The sequence below is a fragment of the Phalangium opilio genome, unplaced genomic scaffold, assembly GCF_054372755.1.
Source record: "Phalangium opilio isolate 3A_F unplaced genomic scaffold, DU_Popi_V2 ptg000209l_1, whole genome shotgun sequence".
Classification (NCBI taxonomy): domain Eukaryota; kingdom Metazoa; phylum Arthropoda; class Arachnida; order Opiliones; family Phalangiidae; genus Phalangium; species Phalangium opilio.
Window position 1 is genome coordinate 7,635,750 of NW_028324217.1, and position 25,092 is coordinate 7,660,841.

Here is a 25,092-nt window from a genome sequence, read left to right on the forward strand (position 1 = left end):
TAACAACTCTTATATTTAGCATTCTTTATCAATATCGGCAAATTGCATTGAGTTCCTGCATTTTTTGTCTCAGTACTGACACAAACGCCATGATTTAATGTTATATTGTTAAAACAAACATTCACGACTAAAACACTCCCTTGGTGAAAAATCAGCCGACGACTCAAGGTAGAGGAGCCGTACGAGCGGGATTTTTTTTTTCGACCAGAGAGAGCGCAACATTCCGATTTTTTTCCCGCGCGGGCGAAATGAGAAGAAATCGCTGGATACATTACTCCTATGGAGCCTGACTAACTTATAGGGAGCTAACATATTATTAACTCATGATAAAAGTTAATGCAGTTTTAAATCGTAAAAGTTGAAAATGTTTTTGCTCCAAATACTATAGTTTACAGGTTGTTACAAAAACCGTGGTGGGACCAAACACAGTGATGGGTTCAAGATTACGATTATAGTGTTTGATGGGTGACCCCTTAATTAAATTAACATTGCCATTAAGTTTGTTAATTAAATTTAAAGGGGCATCCGTCAAAAAATCAAATAATTACTTGTTTATGGTAGTTCTAAAGCAAAGTGTAAAATTTTCGAATCAAATTTGCCTGTAGAGCCAACTCACTGTCCCTCGGTCCTACCAACGTTTTTGAAACAGTCTGTAATTTGCAATGTAACATTTGTACATGGATCACATAAACAAGGCCAAAATCCAACGAAAAGACTTCTAGACGAACTGAAAACCGTGTATCAAACATGCAATGGGTGACTAAGTCAATGTTCCAGCCTCCGGTTCCAGTAACATTTTTAAGGGTTCTAGGATAACCAAATGCCTTGCAACCCGATTCTAGCCGAACTGGTGATAAACACTACTAATTTCTTTAGGTGAGTTCCAATTAATAAAAAAATCCAAGTTTTTTACCCAAGATCTAAAACTCGCAAAAAACCAACTTAATAAAACCCATCACTAAGATATTCCATTTTGATAAATTTTAGTGCTAGAATAATTTAAGTTTAAAAATAGTTTACGATATTTCTAAGATATTTGTTGTTTCAACTTCAAATATTTATTATTTTTTATAAAACATTTTATGTCATTTTTATAAACAGTTATTTTGAATGACAAATTTTACCATGCACGCAACTGCTAAAGATAAAAAACCCAAAAATCAAAAAATCAAAAAAAAAACCAGTTGGCCTGGATTTTTTTGAACCCTGGTTCAGTAGACTTTTCGGTGAATTTTTATCGTTAACTCAGAAAATAGCTCCAGAGTCTCTTATTTCTCTGAATTCACGACTTTCAGTTCACCTAGAATCACTTGTTTCTTATCAAGAGGATGGAAATTTTAGTGAAAAAATTATGCAATGCTCTATTGTTTTCTCGTAGTACTTCTATAACCGCGTTACATGGGTTGAATTAGCCAGGGACTTCTTAAAAATATTATAGAGGCTGAAAAGCGTACATCGTCACGGTCGCTTAATGATGCTCTTTTCAGTGTTCCTAGAACTATTTCTATTGGACCTCGACCTTTAAACACTAATGCATTGCAGTTACTTAAAACTGCTTGATTATATAACACATACATTTTTACCTCTCCGACTAACGAAGACGTCAAGGAGAGTATTACACTGGACTTGTCCCTGTGTGTGTCTATAACCGCGTTCGCAGTTGGCAAATCGGAGCAAATGTGTTTGCAGAAAGCAATTATTGGCTTTTACTCATTTCCTTAGCATTAAGAATTACGCGGCGATCGGCTAGGGTTACGAGAAACGTGTACCCTCTCGACGGTAGGGCTTCCACCAAAGGTTCACGCAATTGCGGCTTTTCTTATCATTTACAGTGAATCAGTAGCTTTATATTCCCTAAATTTCCAAAAATTGTTGAAGAGGCATACGCTAGAATTCAAACTTCAACAATATCTATGTTTAAAACGATTTTGGGAATGAAGTTTCTTAAAACAATTTAACTATAATTAAGGTAAATTAATGATGATTAAAATAATTACTGTCAAATATATTTATTTAATTATTTAAGAAGAACCTCTTAATTGCGTCTCGACTCGAAGAGATTTATTTTGGTTTCCCAACTTGTTTTTCTTTTCAAACATTTTGTTAAAGGAACTGTTGCGATAATTTTAATTAAGGGAGATATATTTGAAGAAAGAGCTAGAGGCGTCTTGAGTTTTTAAAATCGTGCCTGAAATCGTTTTTGCAATTTTAATAATTAAGTGATACGTTACATAAAGTGAAAATCTCCTGATTAGGTAACGCTGAACTGAATTGCCCGTACTCGTATGGGATTTAATTTCTTTGATTAATGCTGTAATCTTACGTCTGTGCGACTGAAATATTCCCTCACCGCTGAAACAAAAATTTCCAGAATCTTGTTGATTTTAAAATTTCGATTTGCTATTAATTTACTGTATATCTAATTGAAATAAAAAAATAAAAAAAAACAATCGTAAGGATCCTCTTGGAAATTTATTTTAACTATTAACAAAGTTCCCCTTGGCCTGGTAATTCGCCTAGATACATTAAAATGTGGCAACATGTATTACCAAAAGTTTATTAGAAGTTCCAAAAGTATGACACTACCTATACTGCTTAATGCTAGAGACTTACAGCTCGAGCTAGTTCGAAAACGATAAGAGAGAATTGACTACACTCGGTTAATTTTGCAGTTCATCTTCCTATTAGGCTTTACTAAGCCTTTGACAGCGCCTCACCAGGCATCGCTTTACGAGAATCTATGACCTACCTCACTCACTCACTACATGACAAGGTAAAGTTTGTAACCAGTGACAAACTTATGGAACAAATCTTTTAAACTTAAGGTATAACTAAAAATAAATAAATAAATAAAAGGTATAACTGATATAATAATCAACACCCAGTCCAAAATAATTTTCCTTGGAAGCTGAAATCTTGCAGGGACGATATTCACAAGTAGTATGTATGTAAAAAAGGGGGTTGGCAACCCTCAGCATCGAGACATACAAGGGGGTTGACCCTTAGCCGTTTCTGCGCACTGTTTCCAGACCCAAAACGTTTAGAGCGCAGGCGCCGAAAAGCGAAGTGGAAGGCACTGTTTTACCCCGATTTCCATTTTAATTAAGATTTAGTATACGGGTTGGCATATCCTTTAGACTCGTTTTAAAGTAACAAAAGTATCTCTTTGCTGCTAATCTTTGTATAAAAACAAAGACCCATAAAATGACTAGCTAAATGAATGTAAAACATCTTTTTGGACCGTTTAAGTAACCCATTTACAGTAGTCGTTACAACCCGACAGTATCTTAACTCACCCACCACATGTTAGCTTTTGGACTTGTGACATTATCCCACTGAATTTGTGGCTTTCTGTCGGAGAAAGACAAGGAGTAAGGGTATGGAAGAGGTTGGGGATTCTAGCGTAGAAGTATTGGAGTCGCTCCGTTGACCATTTGGACAACGTGAATTGGTAATAGTTGTTCTGGTTTTAACGGAGAAGTCGAGGACAGGCTAGGGCGGAGCGGTCTTCGGGAGGTTAGCTTGCTCTGTTCGACGAAGCGTGCATGTTCTGGGCTTGTCCTTTTTTCTTTTTTTATTTTTCCATGGATTCCCCGTAGGGACTATGTCTTAAGAGTCCTTTTTTGTGCCCTATCCTTTTTGTCTATTGGGTGATGAAATTGATTTGAGGGGTGTTCTTGTCTTGTTTTCTCTAGATAGACTTAGTTTCTTTCAAGTTATGTTTCTATATTAGGAGTGAAAGCCTCGGTAACCCCATATATGTGTTTTTCAAAGTTAAATGTTTAATTTAACGATGATAATGCATTGACTGGTGGGAAAAAATGATTTGAAATACGTCACAGGCACCACGTGATGCCAAGATACAAAGACTACACATAGAGTGGGACTGGACACGTAATCCTGGTTTTTCGCAAGATTGCAGAATGGCCAGTTCCCTATAATGGAATAGTTTTCGAAATAAAACGAACTAAGTTTCTTTGAGCCACGCCTTTGCTCAGTCACGTGGCTATGACGTATTGCTAAGTAAAGTTATAGTAACTTTCTTAGATCGGAGCCTCCGAAATGATCTAGGCCCGTGCGTGTCGATTTTTATGTGGGGAAATATCCAGTTTCATAGAGGAAATATTTTCACACAATATGTGTACTAGATGGCGCTTTTATTACCGTTGCGAAAGGGATCTTCCATAAATTATCGTTGATATTTTAGGGGCCAATTATAAAAATTTTATGAAAGAGAAAGGTTTCACCCTTAAATTAACGTTAATGTTTTAGGGGCTATTTACTTTTTATTGAATCTTTTGGTTAGATTGTGTGAACAACAAAATTAATTATGAGATTTTAACATTGTTGTTTTTCAAGTGAAACAAAACTTTTATTATACCATAAGATGCTTTTTTTACCCCATCATAACCTTATATTTTTTAACCTTTTTCATCCTTTCTTTGGAGTTATTGTTTAATAATGGTCTTCGGAAATTTTCTAAAAACGTTTTCTTACCATCCGCGACTTCGCCTTCGCCGCTCTATGTCTAGCCCTAATATTGTAGCAGTCGACGGGGTCATGAGGCTGAACTTATATTTATTTTACGTTACTAAAAGCGCCACCAAGCGAGAAAACACGGCGAACTAAATTAGTTAAAGAAAAATTCTCGCTTCTCGATAACCACGGGCCTAGATCATTTCGGAGGCTCCGGTACACCCCACGTTTTTTAACACTTTGTACTCCGTTTAACCTTATGAACACAACCATAATTTAAGGCAGGTTTATCTGAAACACCCTGCTTTATAATGAATAGTGTGGGAATATAAATAAGGCTAAAATATGCCCCTATAAAACAAAGAATCTTTATATAACTTGCTTACTAGTTAACTGTTTTTTCAGATTAGTTACGTGATACTTGTAACAATTAGCGACATTTATTCAAACCATGAGTTAATAATATGTTAGCTCCCTATATGTTACTCAGGCTCCATAGGCGTAATGTATCCAGCGATTTCTTCTCATTTCGCCCGCTCTCTCTTGTCGAAAAAAAAAAATCCCGCTCGTACGGCTCCTCGACCTCGAGTCGTCGGCTGCATTTTCACCAAGGGAGTGTTTTAGTCGTGAATGTTTATGTTTAACGATTTAACATTAAATCATGGCGTTTATGTCAGTACTGTGACAAAGAAATGCAGGAACTCAATGCAATTTGCCGATATTGATAAAGAATTCTAAAGATAAGAGTTGTTATTGTGACTTGAAAACAGAAAATTATACAACTGAGCTAAATCCAATCCACTTTACTGTTTTCTTAACCGAGGCTAGTGAGCGAAATATTCGGCCGCTTAAACAGCTCCGATATCATTGGCTAGCTTCCACTACACGCGCTTCCGGGAAAAAACCGGAAAGAAGAGTAAATAAGATTTTCGTTCACGTGGCGGCCGCAGAGCGTCGCATATAATTGGGAAGCCGGCGGCGCGGGAGAAAACGCTGGAGTATAAAAATGGATTGCCTGAGTAACTTATAGGGAGCTAACATATTATTAACTCATGTTCAAACCCATATCTCTACATTATATGTGAACGTGCATTTATTTAGCCTTTAAAAATGTAGTAAGCCCTTTGAGTTCACAAATAGTACTAAGGGCTCGAGAACACAATATAAATTTGAATAAGGAGTTCATCTTTTACCATCAACTTTCTAAAGCTATTATTGACTGAATTAAAGCCTGTACGTGATATTTATATTTTAAAACTCGCTAAAATTTATACTCCATAAATTTTAAAATTGTGCTAAGGACGGACGTTAGCCTTTGCCTTACCAAGTTAACCCTAGAAAGCTGGCAAACCCCCATCTCTCTCAGATGTAACAAAGATTAACTGGCTTGAAGAGTCTAAAGGTTAAGAGGGAGGCATAGCACCAACACGGAATTTTGACGCGTTTTAATCTCCTTAATATTGGAGCTCGGAAACAGTGGACCATTAAAGGGTGGACTAAAACCGTCTGTATAAGCGGCTCTAGTCACTTCAATAGGTTATCAACAAGAGGTAATATCAGAAGTACTTTTAGTAACATTTATCAGGCAAAATTTGGGTTGCGTCTTCCCGAGAAAATATCTCGAAAAACCGATTCTGGCCCCTAATGCAATCATAATCGAATCATACTCTTTAAGTAGCCATCTGAAGCTGTTTTGTCAAAAACACCAGAGATACTATTTTTTTGTGGAGCTGTTAAGCCACGAGCGGCATAAGGGAGATGTTCATATGGGGTGTCCTGACTATCTTGGGTGGAATTTTTAGTTTAGGGCCTCTTTATAGTGGGGTCTTTTCCTGCTAGCTTCAAACTGAGTTTTTTACATGTTTCGCGTGGTACTTTTCCTTCACTTATTTTTTTTTAAGTTTCGGCAATCGAGGAGTGGTTTTTATCATCTCTCGTGTTTCATCCTAAGAGTACACTAAAGGGATGCCTTTCACGTTGGTATTGTCTCATATAATTTAATGGCGGGTTGGTGTAAAGTGCTTATAGGTTGGGCAGGGGGGACAGAGTTGTCTTCACGGATTCCATTCAGACATAGAAACTTAATGGTAGATCATAATTTATGGTATAAGCCATGAAAAAGGTATACAGTAGATATGGAAGGTACAGTGTAGAGGAGCTGAACGTTGTTGCATTCAGTTCCCGTTAAAATTTTACAGGTACTTGCGGCGTTCGTGTTGACTGTTGGCACGTGATTCCGGGTATATAAATTACTATCCGCCTTCATAGAGTTAATAGAGTGAAGCAGACGACACAATTCAACCAATAGGGAAGTGTTTTATATAGAAGACAATCAACAATATCGCAAGAACCTGAAATGAAGTGTATACTTTTTGGCGAGATATTCCCCTATGCATTTGTAAAGGCAAGAGTTCCTACTCCTCAACTTTAGATCCTCTATGGTTACAACAGAAATAAGGAAACTTCTCACGGATCGGAGCCTCCGAAATGAACTAGGCCCATGCATGTCAAATTTTATGTGGGGAAATATCCAGTTTGTTAAGGAAAATATTTTCACCATATATGTGTAAGAGATGGCGCTTATATTACCGTTGTGACAGGGGTCTTCCTTAAATTATCGTTGATATTTTAGGGGTCAGTCATATAATTTTTATGATAGAGAAAAGTTTCATCCTAAATGTTCTCGGGACTATTCACTTTTTATTAAATCTTTCGGTTAGATTGTATTGATGACAACAAAATAAATTATTTCAATTTAAATAATTCAGTAGGAGTAATAAAAACGTATAGACGCTTAAAACTAATCGTTCAAAAATCCCAACGGTTTTTCCAGTAGCCGCAGAGCTTGCTGGGAAAAGACAACCCGTATGACGAACCTGATTGGTTCCTTAAACTGCGTTCAGTCTACTGTAATCGATAAAACCGAAGTCTTATAGTATACGGCGTTGACATTTATGGTTAATATTCCTGAACGCAGGTTACAATATTCAGTGCTGAACATAACACAGCACTGTTCTTTGTCTTTGGTTGATGCTTGATGGTGGGTTTGTGGGAATTTGTTGACGCAACATTTCGAACCACGTCTTAAGTTCCCCATTTACAAAATATCTCAAATATAATATACAATATTACGAGGGTAAACTCGGCATTAAGTAAAGATCGCTAAATCAACAAGCTTAAGCCTAATGTTTGGATTTTGGTCGAGCAGACGATATTATGATTTGGGAAATTGGGAGTGGGACTTGGGAGGTGAAAAATAACGTATTTCATTGGTCAAAGAACTGAACTGAACCGAATTGCCCTCCCTTTTCATCCCCCCTTTCGTGGCGGTTGCTCCTCTCAGCTTTTGACTGCCCAGCTTGTTATTTTTTATTTTAGGGTCTATACTTACAATCCGCGACCTTGGCCCAAATACTTAAGCAGTCGACAGGGTCACGGGGTTGAACTTTGTTAATTTTACGGTAATATAAGCGCCCCCAGGCGTAAAACCACGGCGAACTAAATTAGTTAAAAAAATATTCTCGCGTCGCGACACGCATGGGCCTAGTTCATTTCGGAGGCTCCGCACGGATATTAGAAAGGCTTTCCGTCACTAGTCCGTGGGTAACTAGTCTATGATAAACTTTTAGCCTTCCTTCGTGCCTTTATATGCAACCCTTGGAATATTTTTGATGGCGCTTCAAAATTAAATTAAAAGTCTATCGGGATATTCACTTTAAGCAGGCTCGGAAGATTTAGCGAGTTATTTTAATTAGACTGATATGGAGCCGGGATAAACTTAATGAATTAGATCATGATCGTGCTAAAAATAAGGCACTAAAGATGAAAAGAACTGGTTGAAAATTAGCTTATCTTACAAAAATTGGAGATCAAAAGCCATATAAGTGAATCTTTTTTATATATATTTAAGGGAAAGCCCCCATACGGATTCCGATGGGGACCACATTATTGTGAAAAGGTTTTCTTGTTTTTAGACACAGAAATATAACGTGATCTTAATTTAGTGTTTGTGGCGCCATCAGGTATACAAACTAAGGAATTTCTGACACCTTTTAGTTTACACAACATGATTCGTAATAGGACCTAGTAATGATCTTGACTAATTTCTGTTTAGGTCTTACCTCTTTACAGTTTGTGACTCATCTATTTATAATTCTTGTCCCTTTACAGTTTGTGACTAATCTCTTTTTAGTTCTTGTCCCTTTACAGTTTGTGACTAATCTCTTTTTAGTTCTTACCCTTTACAGTTTGTGACTAATCTCTTTTGAGTTCTTGTCCCTTTACAGTTTGTGACCAATGTCTTTTTAGTCCTTGTCCCTTTACAGTTTCTGACTAATCACTTTTCAGTTCTTGTCCCTTTACAGTTTGTGACCAATGTCTTTTTAGTCCTTGTCCCTTTACAGTTTCTGACTAATCACTTTTCAGTCCTTGTCCCTTTACAGTTTCTGACTAATCCCTTTTCAGTTCTTGTCCCTTTACAGTTTGTGACCAATGTCTTTTTAGTCCTTGTCCCTTTACAGTTTCTGACTAATCACTTTTCAGTCCTTGTCCCTTTACAGTTTGTGACGAATATCTTTTTAGTTCTTATCCCTTTACAGTTTGTGACTAATCTCTTTTTAGTTCTTACCCTTTACAGTTTGTGACTAATCTCTTTTGAGTTCTTGTCCCTTTACAGTTTGTGACCAATGTCTTTTTAGTCCTTGTCCCTTTACAGTTTGTGACTAATCTCTTTTTAGTTCTTGTCCCTTTACAGTTTGTGACTAATCTCTTTTTAGTTCTTACCCTTTACAGTTTGTGACTAATCTCTTTTGAGTTCTTGTCCCTTTACAGTTTGTGACCAATGTCTTTTTAGTCCTTGTCCCTTTACAGTTTCTGACTAATCACTTTTCAGTTCTTGTCCCTTTACAGTTTGTGACCAATGTCTTTTTAGTCCTTGTCCCTTTACAGTTTCTGACTAATCACTTTTCAGTCCTTGTCCCTTTACAGTTTGTGACGAATATCTTTTTAGTTCTTACCCTTTACAGTTTGTGACTAATCTCTTTTGAGTTCTTGTCCCTTTACAGTTTGTGACCAATGTCTTTTTAGTCCTTGTCCCTTTACAGTTTCTGACTAATCACTTTTCAGTTCTTGTCCCTTTACAGTTTGTGACCAATGTCTTTTTAGTCCTTGTCCCTTTACAGTTTCTGACTAATCACTTTTCAGTCCTTGTCCCTTTACAGTTTGTGACGAATATCTTTTTAGTTCTTACCCTTTACAGTTTGTGACTAATCTCTTTTGAGTTCTTGTCCCTTTACAGTTTGTGACCAATGTCTTTTTAGTCCTTGTCCCTTTACAGTTTGTGACTCATCACTTTTCAGTTCTTGTCCCTTTACAGTTTCTGACTAATATCTTTTCAGTTCTTGTCCCTTTACAGTTTGTGACGAATATCTTTTTAGTTCTTATCCCTTTACAGTTTGTGACTAATCTCTTTTTAGTTCTTGTTCCTTCACAGTTTGTGACGAATATCTTTTTAGTTCTTATCCCTTTACAGTTTGTGAAGAATCTCTTTTTAGTTCTTGTTCCTTTACAGTTTGTGACGAAAATCTTTTTAGTTCTTATCCCTTTACAGTTTGTGAAGAATCTCTTTTTAGTTCTTATCCCTTAACAGTTTGTGACTAATCTCTTTTTAGTTCTTATCCCTTTTCAGTTTGTGACTAATCTCTTTTTAGTTGTTGTCCCTTTACAGTTTGTGACTAATCTCTTTTTAGTTGTTGTCCCTTTACAGTTTGTGACTAATCTCCTATTAGTTCTTACCTCTTTACAGTTTGTGACTCATCTATTTATAATTCTTGTCCCTTTACAGTTTGTGACTAATCTCTTTTTAGTTCTTGTCCCTTTACAGTTTGTGACTAATCTCTTTTTAGTTCTTACCCTTTACAGTTTGTGACTAATCTCTTTTGAGTTCTTGTCCCTTTACAGTTTGTGACGAATATCTTTTTAGTTCTTATCCCTTTACAGTTTGTGACTAATCTCTTTTTAGTTCTTACCCTTTACAGTTTGTGACTAATCTCTTTTGAGTTCTTGTCCCTTTACAGTTTGTGACCAATGTCTTTTTAGTCCTTGTCCCTTTACAGTTTCTGACTAATCACTTTTCAGTTCTTGTCCCTTTACAGTTTGTGACCAATGTCTTTTTAGTCCTTGTCCCTTTACAGTTTCTGACTAATCACTTTTCAGTCCTTGTCCCTTTACAGTTTGTGACGAATATCTTTTTAGTTCTTATCCCTTTACAGTTTGTGACTAATCTCTTTTTAGTTCTTACCCTTTACAGTTTGTGACTAATCTCTTTTGAGTTCTTGTCCCTTTACAGTTTGTGACCAATGTCTTTTTAGTCCTTGTCCCTTTACAGTTTGTGACTAATCTCTTTTTAGTTCTTGTCCCTTTACAGTTTGTGACTAATCTCTTTTTAGTTCTTACCCTTTACAGTTTGTGACTAATCTCTTTTGAGTTCTTGTCCCTTTACAGTTTGTGACCAATGTCTTTTTAGTCCTTGTCCCTTTACAGTTTCTGACTAATCACTTTTCAGTTCTTGTCCCTTTACAGTTTGTGACCAATGTCTTTTTAGTCCTTGTCCCTTTACAGTTTCTGACTAATCACTTTTCAGTCCTTGTCCCTTTACAGTTTGTGACGAATATCTTTTTAGTTCTTACCCTTTACAGTTTGTGACTAATCTCTTTTGAGTTCTTGTCCCTTTACAGTTTGTGACCAATGTCTTTTTAGTCCTTGTCCCTTTACAGTTTCTGACTAATCACTTTTCAGTTCTTGTCCCTTTACAGTTTGTGACCAATGTCTTTTTAGTCCTTGTCCCTTTACAGTTTCTGACTAATCACTTTTCAGTCCTTGTCCCTTTACAGTTTGTGACGAATATCTTTTTAGTTCTTACCCTTTACAGTTTGTGACTAATCTCTTTTGAGTTCTTGTCCCTTTACAGTTTGTGACCAATGTCTTTTTAGTCCTTGTCCCTTTACAGTTTGTGACTCATCACTTTTCAGTTCTTGTCCCTTTACAGTTTCTGACTAATATCTTTTCAGTTCTTGTCCCTTTACAGTTTGTGACGAATATCTTTTTAGTTCTTATCCCTTTACAGTTTGTGAAGAATCTCTTTTTAGTTCTTGTTCCTTTACAGTTTGTGACGAATATCTTTTTAGTTCTTATCCCTTTACAGTTTGTGAAGAATCTCTTTTTAGTTCTTATCCCTTAACAGTTTGTGACTAATCTCTTTTTAGTTCTTATCCCTTTTCAGTTTGTGACTAATCTCTTTTTAGTTGTTGTCCCTTTACAGTTTGTGACTAATCTCCTATTAGTTCTTACCCCTTTACAGTTTGTGACTAATCTCTTTCTAGTTCTTACCCCTTTACAGTTTGTGACTGATCTCTTTCTAGTTCTTATCCCTTTACAGTTTGTGACTAATCTTCCTTTTATTTTCAGAATTTTACATAGGTGCGCTTTGTCCTTCAGATAAATAAACCATGCAAAATCTATTGCAACATTCTTCTCGCATTTCAGTATCTTATAACAAAATATCTCCAAAATCCAAATAAACCGAATATAAACAAATAGCTGTTATTATTAATTTTTATATATATTTAAAAGAACATTCTTTAGCAAAGTGCGGTTGTTTAGTAAATTTTTGATAAAACGTAACTTCTGTTAAATATAAACTAACCAACTTGCGCAATGTAATCAACAATATCGTATACTGCTTGACCTTTCGACACACAAAAGACGAAACTAGAGGGAAAACAGCAGTGAGAAACACAACCCCAAAAAATATCCTTCTCTTAAGGCTAGTTCCGGTTCACTTCCGTTCAAGATCGGAAGCACTCGAAGTGCCCCTTCATCGGTCTTAGTTTACTCTTAGACGAAGCCTATATGATAATGCTTATCAAACTACGTCTGTAACACTTATTTCGAATTAGACAGGGAAAATTGCCAACCTATGGTGGCCGCCTATGTAGAAGTAAAATCTAGGACGATAAATCAAGTGTTAATTGTCACAAGTACAAAAGTTGTCTGTAATTAAATGGGCAGAAATGTCTATGATCACTGTGGATCTGTTCCACAAATTGACGCAGGTCGCTGAAGATCAGCCTTAATTTAACCATTAAACCAACCAAAAAGGTGATGGTTTTTTCGTAAAATAGGTCGATTTAAAAAGGGGAGGGGTCACAGTATCATCTGCTTGAATTAGGGTTAAGATGGAACATCTTGTATGTGTATCCAAATACTTTATTAGCCCAACGAAGTCCTTTTGCTAAATTTGTTTTCTAGATGTAACACAAGAGCCTATTTTACACTTGACTTTTGAAAAAAGTCTATTAGTTTTGAGCTTTGATAATTTGTTTTAATTAAGGAACTCATTTGGTGAGTTTGGTTAATTATTTTACGTGTAATGATCAGTAATATCATAAGTTTATAAGATATGTTCCATAAGTTTGACACTACCTATACCTCGTAATACCAAAGAATTACAGCTCGAGCTAGTTCGAGAACGACAAGCGAAAATTGACTACAGTAGGTTATTTTTGCAGTACTTTCATCTTCCTATTTAGTTTGTTCTAAACCTTTGACACCGCCTCACCAGACATCGCTTTACGAGAATCTATGACGTTTCACCTACGTCACTTCTTTGCAAGCTCTCGGTAATCCGTGACAAACTCATGGAACATATTTTATGAAAGTATGATAATAATCAACTAATTAAGTAACTTTTCCTTCTACGTCTTTTGATGAAACCAAGAAGTGATATCTAGTTTATTAGGGAAATGGTTTAATTCGCCACATTTCCGGCTTTATCTCCAGTCCAAACATATGTCCGTAGTTAATCCCCGCCTCTAAATTACAGCCAGCATCTCTCATTGGTTCTTGAAAACTCACGTCAGCGCGACGCGAATGACTGAAATTACTGACGACTGAGGAGAGGCGATATAACCCGGCCTCTTTTTACGTCCCCCCTTGTATTTTGAAAAGGGGATTGGGACAATGGCGCGCGAATACTTAGGCATCTTACATCTTCTCCCCAATAAACTAGATATCAATTTTTGATGAAACTTTCATAATTATTTTCTACAATTATTTTGAAAATATATCAGCGATTTATATTATCAGAACTAGTACAGTTATTTGATCTCACTGGAACGTTGTATCAAACCCAAACATTTCATCGTAAATGTTATATTTTCCAAACGAGATAAACGCAGTTTGTTTACCAAAAATTTCGAATCATCTAGAACACGCGCGTTTACCAAGGTCTCAGTACAGAGCATTATACTTCCTCTACCCCAGTCACTGTTTACGCCGAAAGCCTAAAGGTTTGAAACAATTCGAAGGCAAAGTCTCTTTAGCAATTAATGTTAATATAAAAAGCAAAAATATTAGGACAATGTGGCCGTTCCAATTGAGATAGTTATTATTTTATATGCTATTTATATAAAGAAAAATTTAGCTCGGTGAATCCCTTTTTAGAGAATAAAATTACGAATGTATAAGTAGGATTTTAAAGCCCACACACTGCTGTATTGTGTTCAGCAATAATGTACGTGAATTCTTTGTATAAAGTATCACAGTCTGCATGTAAGGTTTTAAACCACCGCTATATCGGTTTTTTAATGAAAGGACTAGTTAGTTGTTTGAAAGCCTCGCAGTGACTAGCACAAGTTAATTAATTTTAGTGTAGTTCATATTGAAATGAATACATTAATTTTGGATGAATTTTGTCAATCTACATTTTGGGTATGTTACGTGTTTTCAATAATAAATACATCATTTTATAGCTTTAAAATATATACAATCTTTACACTTATAGAAAGTTTAGATTAATTTTGAATGAGAAGTTTAGACAACATAACATAATACCAAGAAGGGATATCTAGTCACATTTCTAGCTTTATCTCCAGTCAGGGATAGATGTGATTTTAGAAGTAGGAATGGAGAAGGGTTAGTATACTTCAGTCCGACTCATAGCCCAGTATAGAGCCCCTCCCTCCAACACGTAACGAAAAGTTTAAATTATGTTATTGGCTCACTCAAACTATGTTTTCATGATCTTGCTGATGGGGACGGCGAAAAATACGTAATTCCATTTTACCTCTGTCGCTAGGACCCGCCTCTTCTTTCATACCCCTCCCCGTCCCGTGGATTTTGATGCGTGCCCACATTACTCTGTTCTCCATTCCTACTTATAAAATTAAATCTATCCCTGTTTAAAACTAATTAGGATTTATCTATCCTAAAAACACTGACTGTATACTGACAGCACAGGATTGGGGTAAGGGTTGGCGTTCTGGCTAGCAGACGTCTCTAAAGATGGCGAGGCAGTAGTCAGCGTTTTTTTATTATTTTGTAATAAGATATAATTTTTTTATATTTTCCCTTTTATATTTAGATGAAAGCCGTTATTTTAAGGTATAATATTATGTCACATGACCTTCTCCTTTAACAGGACGCAAATTTAACTTGGCACACGGATAACCCGGATTTCACGCCATGTTTCCAAAACACAATCTTGGTCTGGGTACCATGCGCGTTCTTGTGGTTGTTACTTCCATTGGAAGTGTCGTTCATCGCTAAGTCACAATGGAGAACCCTTCCTTGTTCAAATCTAACTATTACCAAAAGTGTAAGTACTTGAACACCTTTGCACGACCCTAAATTTATTTTGCTTATACCAATATTAAAAAAGAGGTACAACGTGTTTGTATGTACGGAATATATATTCTCTGGAACTACTGAACCGCTTCATATAAATCTTTCACTTATAATAGGATATACTAGAAGGGGATAATAGAAGAAGGATGACACTCTGTATCCTCTTAATACTTTAGTTATATAACATGATTCTTCCCAGGCTCACCCTTTTTGTTTGCTTTACTGCTCATCAAACTTAAGATGGGCATCGCACCGTGCTAGGGTGATTTCTATAACTGTTTGGTACTAAATCCTCAGCAATCAACCCACAAACCTTGATTGTCTTGACGTGGAACAAAAATCCACAAGCGCATGCATGCGCCTTGGCAAATAGTTAAAGGCTATTAGAGCAATGACGAGGGAACTATTTATCGCGTATGTGATTCGGTTTTGTAACCTTGCTCCAAAAGTTCCGATGTTGGGAAGAATAACGTTACACTTACCCCGCTTTGTGGTAGGCTACACTTTCCTTGAAAAGAAGTATTATATACTTCTGGCTATATCCATGAGTAATAGGGTATATTTTATTTTCATAAAATCAAACTTTTAATTCGAAGTCTCAATATTTGTCAATCAAGTCGGAAAAAGACTAAACTGAAGAATGTCCAACTTCGACCTTCTATTCTGGACCGGAGCCTCCGAAATGAACTAGGCCCATGCGTGTAGCGAAGCGAGAATATTTTTTTAACTAATTTAGTTCGCCGTGTTTTCCCGCTTGGGGCGCTTTTACTACCGTAAAATAAACATAAGTTCAGCCTCATGACCACGTCGACTGCTACAATATAAGGGAAAGGTATAGACGTAGAGCGGTGAAGCGGAGTGTCGTCATGACGTAAATGGTATTGATAAAACACAAGTATTTGGAAAAATGTGACTAACAATATCATTTTTGGTTTGCTTTCAATAATTGTAGCTGATAAGTTCATAAGATTTATTCCGTCAGCTTGTCACTGGTTAGTGAGACGTAGGTTTAACGTCGTAGATTCTCGTAAAGCGACGCCTGGTGAGGCGCTGTCAAAGGCTTAGTCATGATTAAATAGGAACATCGACTGCAATTTGTGCAAAACCGAGTGTAGTCATTTCTCGCGTGGTTCTGGAAGTAGCTCGAGCTATAAGTCTCTAGCATTACGAAGAATAGGTTGTGTCGTACTTATGGATTTCGCGTTAAAAAGCGTCTTCTGATGGCGGATTTGTCGGAAGACTTAAATCATATTCTATTGCGACGTCTGTCTCTTCCCGCATCCCGACTCGAACCATGAATACAATCAAAATAAGGCATGACTCTATTCTGTTCCTGTTTGGAGGAGAAACATTTAGAGGAAGATAATGCTATACTCACTTTCATTTTTACACCCATACGTTTTCGTTATAGAATTAAGATTGTTACGCGGGTTTTTAAGAATTAGAGATTAGTAACTAATAAAAACACGATTTATATTCTGATTATCTTTCTTAAAATCAAAAATAGAAGTGAGGTTGTTTACCAGATTTCGGTACAGTTGGGTTATATTTTAGTCTCCTGTGGGGCCCAGGTTATTTTCCACTCCAGAGGCAAAGAGTTTATACGGGACTTAAGAGGTTACCGCCCCCTTTTCGGAGAGTTGTTCTGCCACGGATGTGTATTGTAGAAGGAGTAGAGACTAGGCCTCTAGGGCCTAGACATAAGCGTACTAGTGCTCCACGCACAATTTTCGCGCATACCGAGCCAATGTAAACAATCTCTGACGTCACGTGTTTTAAAGAAGGCGTCCGTTTTCTTCTTTCCCGGCTTAATTCTTTGAATATTTTCTATATTGTAATTAATATAAATAGAAATAATAGTAAAAATAAAAATTTAAATAAGATTTGCAAACCGTTGAGAAACTCCCGTCACTCGGAAGTCGATACACAAAAGACCGAGGCTTAACCCTCCTGAACGTTCGTAGCTCGCGGCCATCTTTATTGTTTACATTGGCTTGCCTAGGTTTGAAGGGAGGGTCAAAATTCATACCCCCTTTTTATGGACAAATAAGGTCTAGCTTTTTTTAGTAGAGGGGAAGCTACGAGTCTCTACTCCTTCTACAATACAGCTCCGTGGTTCTGCCAAGGCTAGAGAGTGCGTTCGACGACAGGCAATGTCAGCCACTAACTAAAGGCCGCCGACAGGTTATGGCAGCGCCCAGAGAAAACCTCTCGTAAATCCCGTATAGGTGTCAATAAAGAAGGGGGAGGGGATACCGACCCCTGTTAAAAAAAGGAACGCTTAGAAAGGGAGCGTGACAAGATATACTGCAGAAACAATGTAGGTCTTAGAATGAAAGTGAATTAACGGTAAACAATCTAATTGTTGGTGTTGTGTCAGATAGCTGATTCTTTATCCAATCAACTCACTCAAAATTATCAAGGGCAAGAAGAGAGACTGATTAACAAAAAAGTTCAAAGTTTCAGAGTGGGTAATTTTTTAAATAAAAATATACTTCCGATGTCAAAATGCCTAATTTAGTATCGAAATTACGGTGTCCTCACATTGGATCGGATCCCATTCGACCGAATTCCCAATCGACCGATTTTAACTGAAATATGATTTTAAATCCCGCCGTTTGTGCGGTTTCTGTCTATTGGGATTTTTTTTATTAGGAATATTATTATTACTTATAAGGCTATATAAGTTAATTCAGCGATAGGAACTTTCGTCTCACCGTGGCGCAGTGGAAGAGTATCGGACTACCGTGCGATAGTCCTTGGATCGAATCCCCGAAAGAAAAAGTGAACTACGTAATAATAGTTTCATGCAATTGATTATTAATTTCATTTGAACTTAATTGCAGTTACGTTAGTGTGGGAAACTATAAAGTAATGAAAAAATACTATTGCAATAAAGGCCTTTGAGTATTTGAAATATTTTGCGTAAAGTTTATTAAAATTACGTTAATATTTTAGAGGGTTAAGGTTAGGTCAAATCAGGTTAGGTTATTTTGGGTTGGGTTAGGTTTGATTAGGTTAGGTTTGGTAGGGTTGGGTTGGGTTAGGTTTGGTTAGGTTATGTTAGGTTGGGTTAGGTAGGGTAAGGTTAGGTTTGGTTAGGTTATGTTTTGTTAGGTTGGGTTAGGTAGGGTAAGGTTAGGTTTGGTTGGGTTTGGTTAGGTTAGGTTAGGTTAGCTTAGGTTTGGTTAGGCTAGCTTAGGTTTGGTTAGGTTAGGTTAGGTTAGGTTAGGTTATGATTGGAAGTGGTAGGATAACCGATTTTCCATAATATTTTTATTTTCATTGAGGTCCTTGCATAATAAAAGTTGGCCTTTTCCAACTAATTATTTTTATAAAGATTCTGGAGCAATTAACGCTGCATTTATTAAGTTCCTTGAATAATAAATATATGCCTTTTCCAAAATATTGATTGTTTAACGGGTCATTTCAGGTTGGCTTTGATTCGGCTCGGTTACAATAGAGGCATCCTTTTAAACTTGGGATTTGACCATCACAGTATCATTATTTATATAGGAAAGTGTATTGATAGACGCAAGCTTAAGGACAAGGGTATTTTCTTTAAACCAAAAGAGTTTTTTTTAATTCGGTTTTAAAATACGGCGTTAAAAATATATCTTTTAATAGCAATGAAAATTTTAAGATAATAAACCCGCACATTTTGGCTATATTCGGTCCAACGGGATTTGGTTCAATGGGACATTCGGTCTAATGGGATACGGTTCAATGGGACATTCGGTCTAATGGGATACGGTTCAATGGGACATACGGTTCAATGGGACATTCGGTCTAATGGGATTCGGCCCAATGGGCCAGCAGCGAAATTACGCGTTTTGTGTGTAATTCAAAATTTTATGTCAGATTTTTATAAATTTATAAATGTTATTTTTCTTCACCGCCACCATATGAAGTTTTGGGTTGCTTTTAATCGCCACTACTGGCACTCCCTTCGAAAGAACGTGAAAATTTTTACATGTCTCCACCTGTTGAATGGTCTTCTCTATGTATTTGCTTTTCGTTATTCTTTTTTTCTTCAAAATTAACTTGATATTGAAATTCATCTCTACAAAGATGAAACTAAACGAATCTATGAATAATTTATTATATATTGCTGTAAAATTTTGGGGGGCTACGAGAAATATTTTGGTACGCTTTACGGATTATTTTGAGGGGGTTGTTAGAAATTTGGAGGGGGGGGTTAGCCCTCACAAAAGGCCTAGCGACGCCACTGTGAAAACGGGGGAGGATTCACGCTACACACTGGCAATTCTAGGAGATAGAAGCAGTCGGTGCGAGGGACGGTGATTTCTTTATAAAGACGCGCGCTTATGGCGATTTTGCCCTTAGGTCTATTGGTTTCTTCTTAGCTACCTGGTATCGATGGAACTAATAGTTTTACCCGAATAGAAATAGTAGTAGAAGTATTAATAACTGAAGAGAGGAGTTGGCGACATGTGATTCACGTTGCCACGTAGCCATATATTAGAAAATACTTCGCTAGGATAAAGTTTATTGAAGTTGGACTAGCGAGAGTACGTAAACGATGTGGTGTAATTATGGGCTAGAGTCGTAGAACATCTTGTTCTTTAAAACCACGAAAGACCAGCGCTTTTGAGAAAGAGAGGTTGATGACACTGCTGCGTGAAGGCCAGTGTTCAAGATAACCATCTCGTGGACTCGTGGCTTACCAGTCTTATATGCGGTTGTCTTGGAGAATGGAGTGTCTTTAGCGTTGCTCTTCGCTTGGAAATCAAATTTCTCTGAATTTGTACGTAAATATATTGTAAAAACATTTTAGATCATTGAATGAACGTGAATGAAATCAAAGTTAGTGTGATTTGACAAGTTCAGTAAGTAAAATCTTTTTTCATTAAGACAGGCAGAAAGTCCTATGGTGTTTAAAAAAGCAAGCTACTTCTTTCTTACGTGGATGATTTCAGTCTCAAGACCAACGATGAAATATATATCATTATGGCCGTTCTTCAAGCCTATTGAAACCTGGACGTTGTAAGCTGTAACTCAGTAGAGACTAATTTCTTGGATACCAGTTTCATAAAAATATAAGAACACAAAGTAATTACGATCATTTATTGGAATGTTTCGCCCAATTAAATTCATAAAAACTGAGAAGCCGGACTCGGATGAGGTGGGAAATTTGGAAACACCTTCAAACGTTTTAGTGAAATGGCCAATCATCATTAAGAACGATGACGACGAGACTAGTACTTCTAAAGAAGCAGATTCGGTTCATCCCTCAGCGGAAAACATTGACAACGTGGAAGAAGTTACGGAGAAAAAGGAACAAAGGAAGTTATCCCCTTTGATGAATGACAGACAATCACACAATGCTAAGAAGCCTTTCAAATGTGACGTCTGTGACATGTCGTTTAATCATAATTCACATTTAACAAGGCATAAGGTTAGTCACTCATCTGATCGCCCGTTTCAATGTGAACTGTGTCAGAAGAACTTCAAAGGCAAAAGTGTCTTGACACGACATAAACTCATACACTCGTCCAAACGTCCATTTAAATGTCTAGTGTGTCAGATGACCTTCAAATGGAAAGAGAGTTTGTCAGCTCATAAACTCACACACTCGTCCGAACGCCCATTTAAATGTCAAGTGTGTCAGAAGGCCTTCAAATCGAAACTAAATTTGACATTTCATAAACTCACACACACGTCCGAACGCCCATTTATATGTGAAGTGTGTCAGAAGGCGTTCAAAGGCAAACTTGACTTGGCACGTCATAAACTCATACACTCGCCCAAACGTCCGTTTCAATGTGAACTGTGTCAGAAGGACTTCAAACGCAAAAGTGACCTGGCACAACATAAACTAACACACTCGTCCAAACGTCCATATAAATGTCAAGTGTGTCAGATGACCTTTAAATGGAAATCTGCTTTGACAGGACATCAACTCACACACTCGTCCGAACGTCCATTTAAATGTCAAGTGTGTCAGATGACCTTCAAATCAAAAACTAATTTGACAAGTCATCAACTCACACACACGTCCGAACGCCCATTTAAATGTCAAATGTGTCATATGGCCTTCAAAAGGAAAGACACTTTGGCAGAACATCAACTCACTCACATGTCCAAATATGATTTGTGTAACTCTAGTTACAAATCACAACATGACCTTGATTTGAAACTCCACAAATGTTCTGAATGCGATAAAACCTTTAACGGATTGCAGGAACTAAAAAATCATAAGGTTCTTCATTCTTCGGATCGACCATTTAGATGCGAAAAGTTTGACAAATCTTTCAAAATGAAATCGAGTCAAAATTTGCACGAGGCTACACACTTGGAGTATATACCATTGAATTGCCAACAGTGCGAGCGTTCTTACAAATCTAAAAAAAGTTTAAGCCGTCACAAGAGTAGAGTTCATATGACTACCAAATCATTTCAATGTGACCTATGTGACGCAAAGTTTGAAACCGAACGTAGTTTAAATCTTCACATAATTGATGTTCACGAGAACGAAAGGCCCTTTCCTTGTGAACAATGTGACAAATCCTTCAAAGCCCCTTCCAATTTAAATCGCCACTTCAAAATGGTGCATACCGATGAAAGACCGTTCAAATGTACGGAATGCGGTTCGGCCTTCAAATGTGGCCAACATCTGAAAAAACATAAATTGTTACACTGCCGTGCTAAACCTTTCAAGTGTTCTAAATGTAGTCTGTGTTTCCCTTCCGAAACATCCCGTCGTGCACACGAAGAATCTAATCATTTGTATGACAAATATTTCGAAACTTCGCGAAGATATGAAAACTGTTCAAGCACTGATGTGAAACCTGTTATTTACGAGTGCTATATTTGCAAAACCGCGTATGCAAATGAATGCGATTTGTTTCAACATAAAGGTACGAGATGTTCCCTCCAAAAGTTCAAATTGCGAGCTTCCCATGTTGCATTGGAAAGGTTATCTCCGAAGCAACTCGCCGAATATAGTGTTTTTTCATATCCACGATTGAGAGTCCAAATCGAGGACTTCGTCATTAAAAAGGAACCTGAATAAACACAAGCTATGTTAGAGTAATGTTTTTGTATACTAAGCCTATACATATTGGATCAAATAAAAATACTTCTCACGTCATGAAAAATTGTAGTCTTGGATGATGCCTAATTGTTTCTGTTACCTAAACAGATCAAATTTTACAGAGCCGCATTGAACAGGTTGGTTGACGAAAGGAAAGTCTAATAATCAGGTAACAAGTTTTTAAAAAATATGTAATTTTCAATGTCATCCACGTTTCATGCGATCTCGAACTTATTCGAAACTTAAATTGAAGGGTTAAATAACATAGCATTATCCCTTAAATGAACGTCCTTTTTCTAAATGTGAAAGGAAAATTATTAAAAGTATACACGATGTCTTATTACAAAATAATTAGCATTTAATTAGTCTTAAAAACGAGGACTATTGCGCCACTATTGGTTAACCTCTCTCCGCCTGTGAGAATTCAACAAATCTTGTAAGGGTAAGTGGTTCGGTTTAGCAGACGCCACTAAACGGATGGTGCAGTAGTCTTCGTTTTTAAGACTAATTAAATGCTATTTATTCTGCAATAAGAGATCATTTATTTATAAGAGTAAGTGGTTCGGTTTAACAGACGCCACTTGGTCATTTATTTTTTTTAATATTTTTCCTTTTATATTTAGGAAAAGGCCATTCTTTTAAGGCATGACGTTATGTTAAAAAAATACCTCACCCATAAGCCCACAAATAGTGTTGTATATGCCAACAGTTACTAACAAATAAAGATCTACTGACCTGTATAAAAATTAAACAAATCAAAGTTAAAATATATTTATAGTACATCAAACGTTCATAAATTAACTAACATAATTTGCAGCTAATTAACCTTATCTACATTTTTTTTCCAAAATAGATTAAGTTCCGGAACAATTACGATGACAATCTAACCTAAAACAACTGTCAATTGAACAATTGTACTGTTTCGCAATGGCGCGCAGCACAGGTATCTTAAAGGGATGGGTAAAAGTTATTTTAAATACGTCACAGACATCACGTGATGCCAAAGGCTACTCATGGAGTGGAACTGGGCATCTAGTCCTTGTTTTTCGCGAGGTTGCAACGCCAATTCCATGAAGTGGTACTTTTCGAAGTAAAACGAACTAAGCTTCTTTGAACCACGCCTCTCCTCGGTCACGTGCCTCTGACGTATTTCAAATAATTTTTACCCACCTGCCGATGCCTTCTTTGCAGTCCCTTTAATACAAGCTCGTAAAATAAAGTCACCGGAAATAAAATATAAAAACAAATTCAAAATAATGTGCAACAAAAATAAACTTAACATAATTAATTTTTAGCGACAAATTTTAAAGTTACAATATGAGTGTTTTTAAAAGCGCCGTATCAAAACATCTTTGGACCCCGTTATGAGTCTGCATTTGGACTAAAACTTTGCACTTGCGTTATAATAATAAATACAATAATTGCTATTGTACTTCAATATACTAAAACGAAGCCAGATCATATCCAGTTATATTTTTACTCTAACAAATCGATACCAATGTTCAATGACGTCAAGCCCGTCGTCTACTTAGTTTGACAATGCACAATGCTTTGCAAGCATTATGCCGTCACTAATGTCTCAAATGTTCACACTTGTAGGAGGGAAGTTTGATTCTGGAGTACCATAGTTGCATAAGTTTATAAGATATGTTCCATAAGTATGACACTTAATATACTTCGTAATGCTAGAGACTTACTGAGAGCTAGTTCGAGAACGACAAGAGAGAATTAACTACGCTCGATTTTGCAGTCCATTTTCCTATTTAGTTTGAGACAATGCCCCACCAGGCGGCGCTTTACGAGAATATATAAGACCTTTCACCTACGTCACTTCATAACAAGCTCTCAGTAACCAGCGACAAACTTATGGAATACATCTTATGGACTTTTATAGTTGGGGTCCATTCGTAGCCGCCTGAAAATATCAGAATGCTTTTCATTGTTGTGCATCATTGAGTTAATTATATTGTAGTATCGAAGTTACGAGTAAATAGAAGTTATTAATTGTTGCACCTAAGGCTTATGCCCAACCCTCGGCCCAACCTAAAACCGGGGTACTATGGTCACATCGGAGCCTCCGAGATATCTAGGCCCATGCATGTCGATTTTACGTGGGGAAATATCCAGTTTCATAGAGGAAATATTTTTACCCTTTGTGTGTACGAGGTGGCGCTTTAATGACCGTTGCGACCGAGGTCTTCCATAAATTATCGATGACATTTTAGGGGCCAATTATAAAACTTTTATGAAAGAGAAAGGTTTCACCTTTAAATTAACGTAATTTTTTAGGGGCTATTCACTTTTTATTGAATCTATTGGTTAGATTGTATGGACAAAAAAGTAATTATGAGATTTTAACATCGTTGTTTTTTTAGTAAAACAAAACTTCTTGAAGTTGCTAATTCACAGTTTTCATATACCATTAGAGGATTTTTTACCCCTTCAAAACCTTTCATTTTTTAAAACTTAGCTTTTTTATCCTTTACTTCTTTGGAATGATTGTTTAATAAAGATCTTCGGAAATTTTCAAAAACATTTTTTAACTATCCGTTTAAGTCTTCCGACAAATCCGCCATCAGAAGACGCTTTTTAACGCGAAATCCATAAGTACGACACAACCTATTCTTCGTAATGCTAGAGACTTATAGCTCGAGCTACTTCCAGAACCACGCGAGAAATGACTACACTCGGTTTTGCACAAATTGCAGTCGATGTTCCTATTTAATCATGACTAAGCCTTTGACAGCGCCTCACCAGGCGTCGCTTTACGAGAATCTACGACGTTAAACCTACGTCTCACTAACCAGTGACAAGCTGACGGAATAAATCTTATGAACTTATCAGCTACAATTATTGAAAGCAAACCAAAAATGATA

At 36.7% G+C, this 25,092-nt stretch overlaps 2 protein-coding genes and 1 long non-coding RNA gene across 5 annotated transcripts in view; 2 read left to right on the plus strand and 1 right to left on the minus strand.

Moving 5' to 3' along the window:
* LOC149618789 (ATP-binding cassette sub-family C member 1-like) overlaps positions 1–25,092 on the plus strand; it is a 245,074-nt gene that overhangs the window by 200,556 nt on the left and 19,426 nt on the right. Inside the window, exon 3 of the mRNA XM_089853941.1 lies at positions 14,954–15,130. Within this exon, the coding sequence (XP_089710067.1) occupies positions 14,954–15,130 (177 nt within the window). The remainder of the gene's footprint in view (positions 1–14,953; positions 15,131–25,092) is intronic.
* LOC149618797 (uncharacterized) lies at positions 19,429–22,280 on the plus strand. 3 transcript variants are annotated; one of them, XM_089853945.1, is made up of 2 exons: positions 19,429–20,009; positions 20,100–22,280. In XM_089853945.1, exon 2 carries the CDS (start codon positions 20,255–20,257, stop codon positions 22,193–22,195), a length of 1,941 nt encoding a protein of 646 aa, XP_089710071.1. In that variant the 5' UTR covers positions 19,429–20,009; positions 20,100–20,254; the 3' UTR covers positions 22,196–22,280. The 3 variants fall into 3 exon arrangements, with proteins under 3 accessions (XP_089710071.1, XP_089710072.1, XP_089710070.1); XM_089853946.1 differs by having other exon boundaries at positions 19,429–19,927; positions 20,035–22,280; XM_089853944.1 differs by having other exon boundaries at positions 19,429–19,927; positions 20,039–22,280.
* LOC149618798 (uncharacterized) lies at positions 22,973–24,004 on the minus strand. Its single transcript, XR_016375141.1, has 2 exons — positions 23,914–24,004; positions 22,973–23,830 (listed from the first exon to the last, which is right to left on the minus strand). It is a non-coding gene; the product is annotated as an uncharacterized LOC149618798 (long non-coding RNA).

What these genes read in the sequence shown, in the direction of transcription:
- LOC149618797 (XM_089853945.1), top strand. Translation starts at nt 20,255, where the DNA reads ATGTTTCGCCCAATTAAATTCATAAAAACTGAGAAGCCGGACTCGGAT.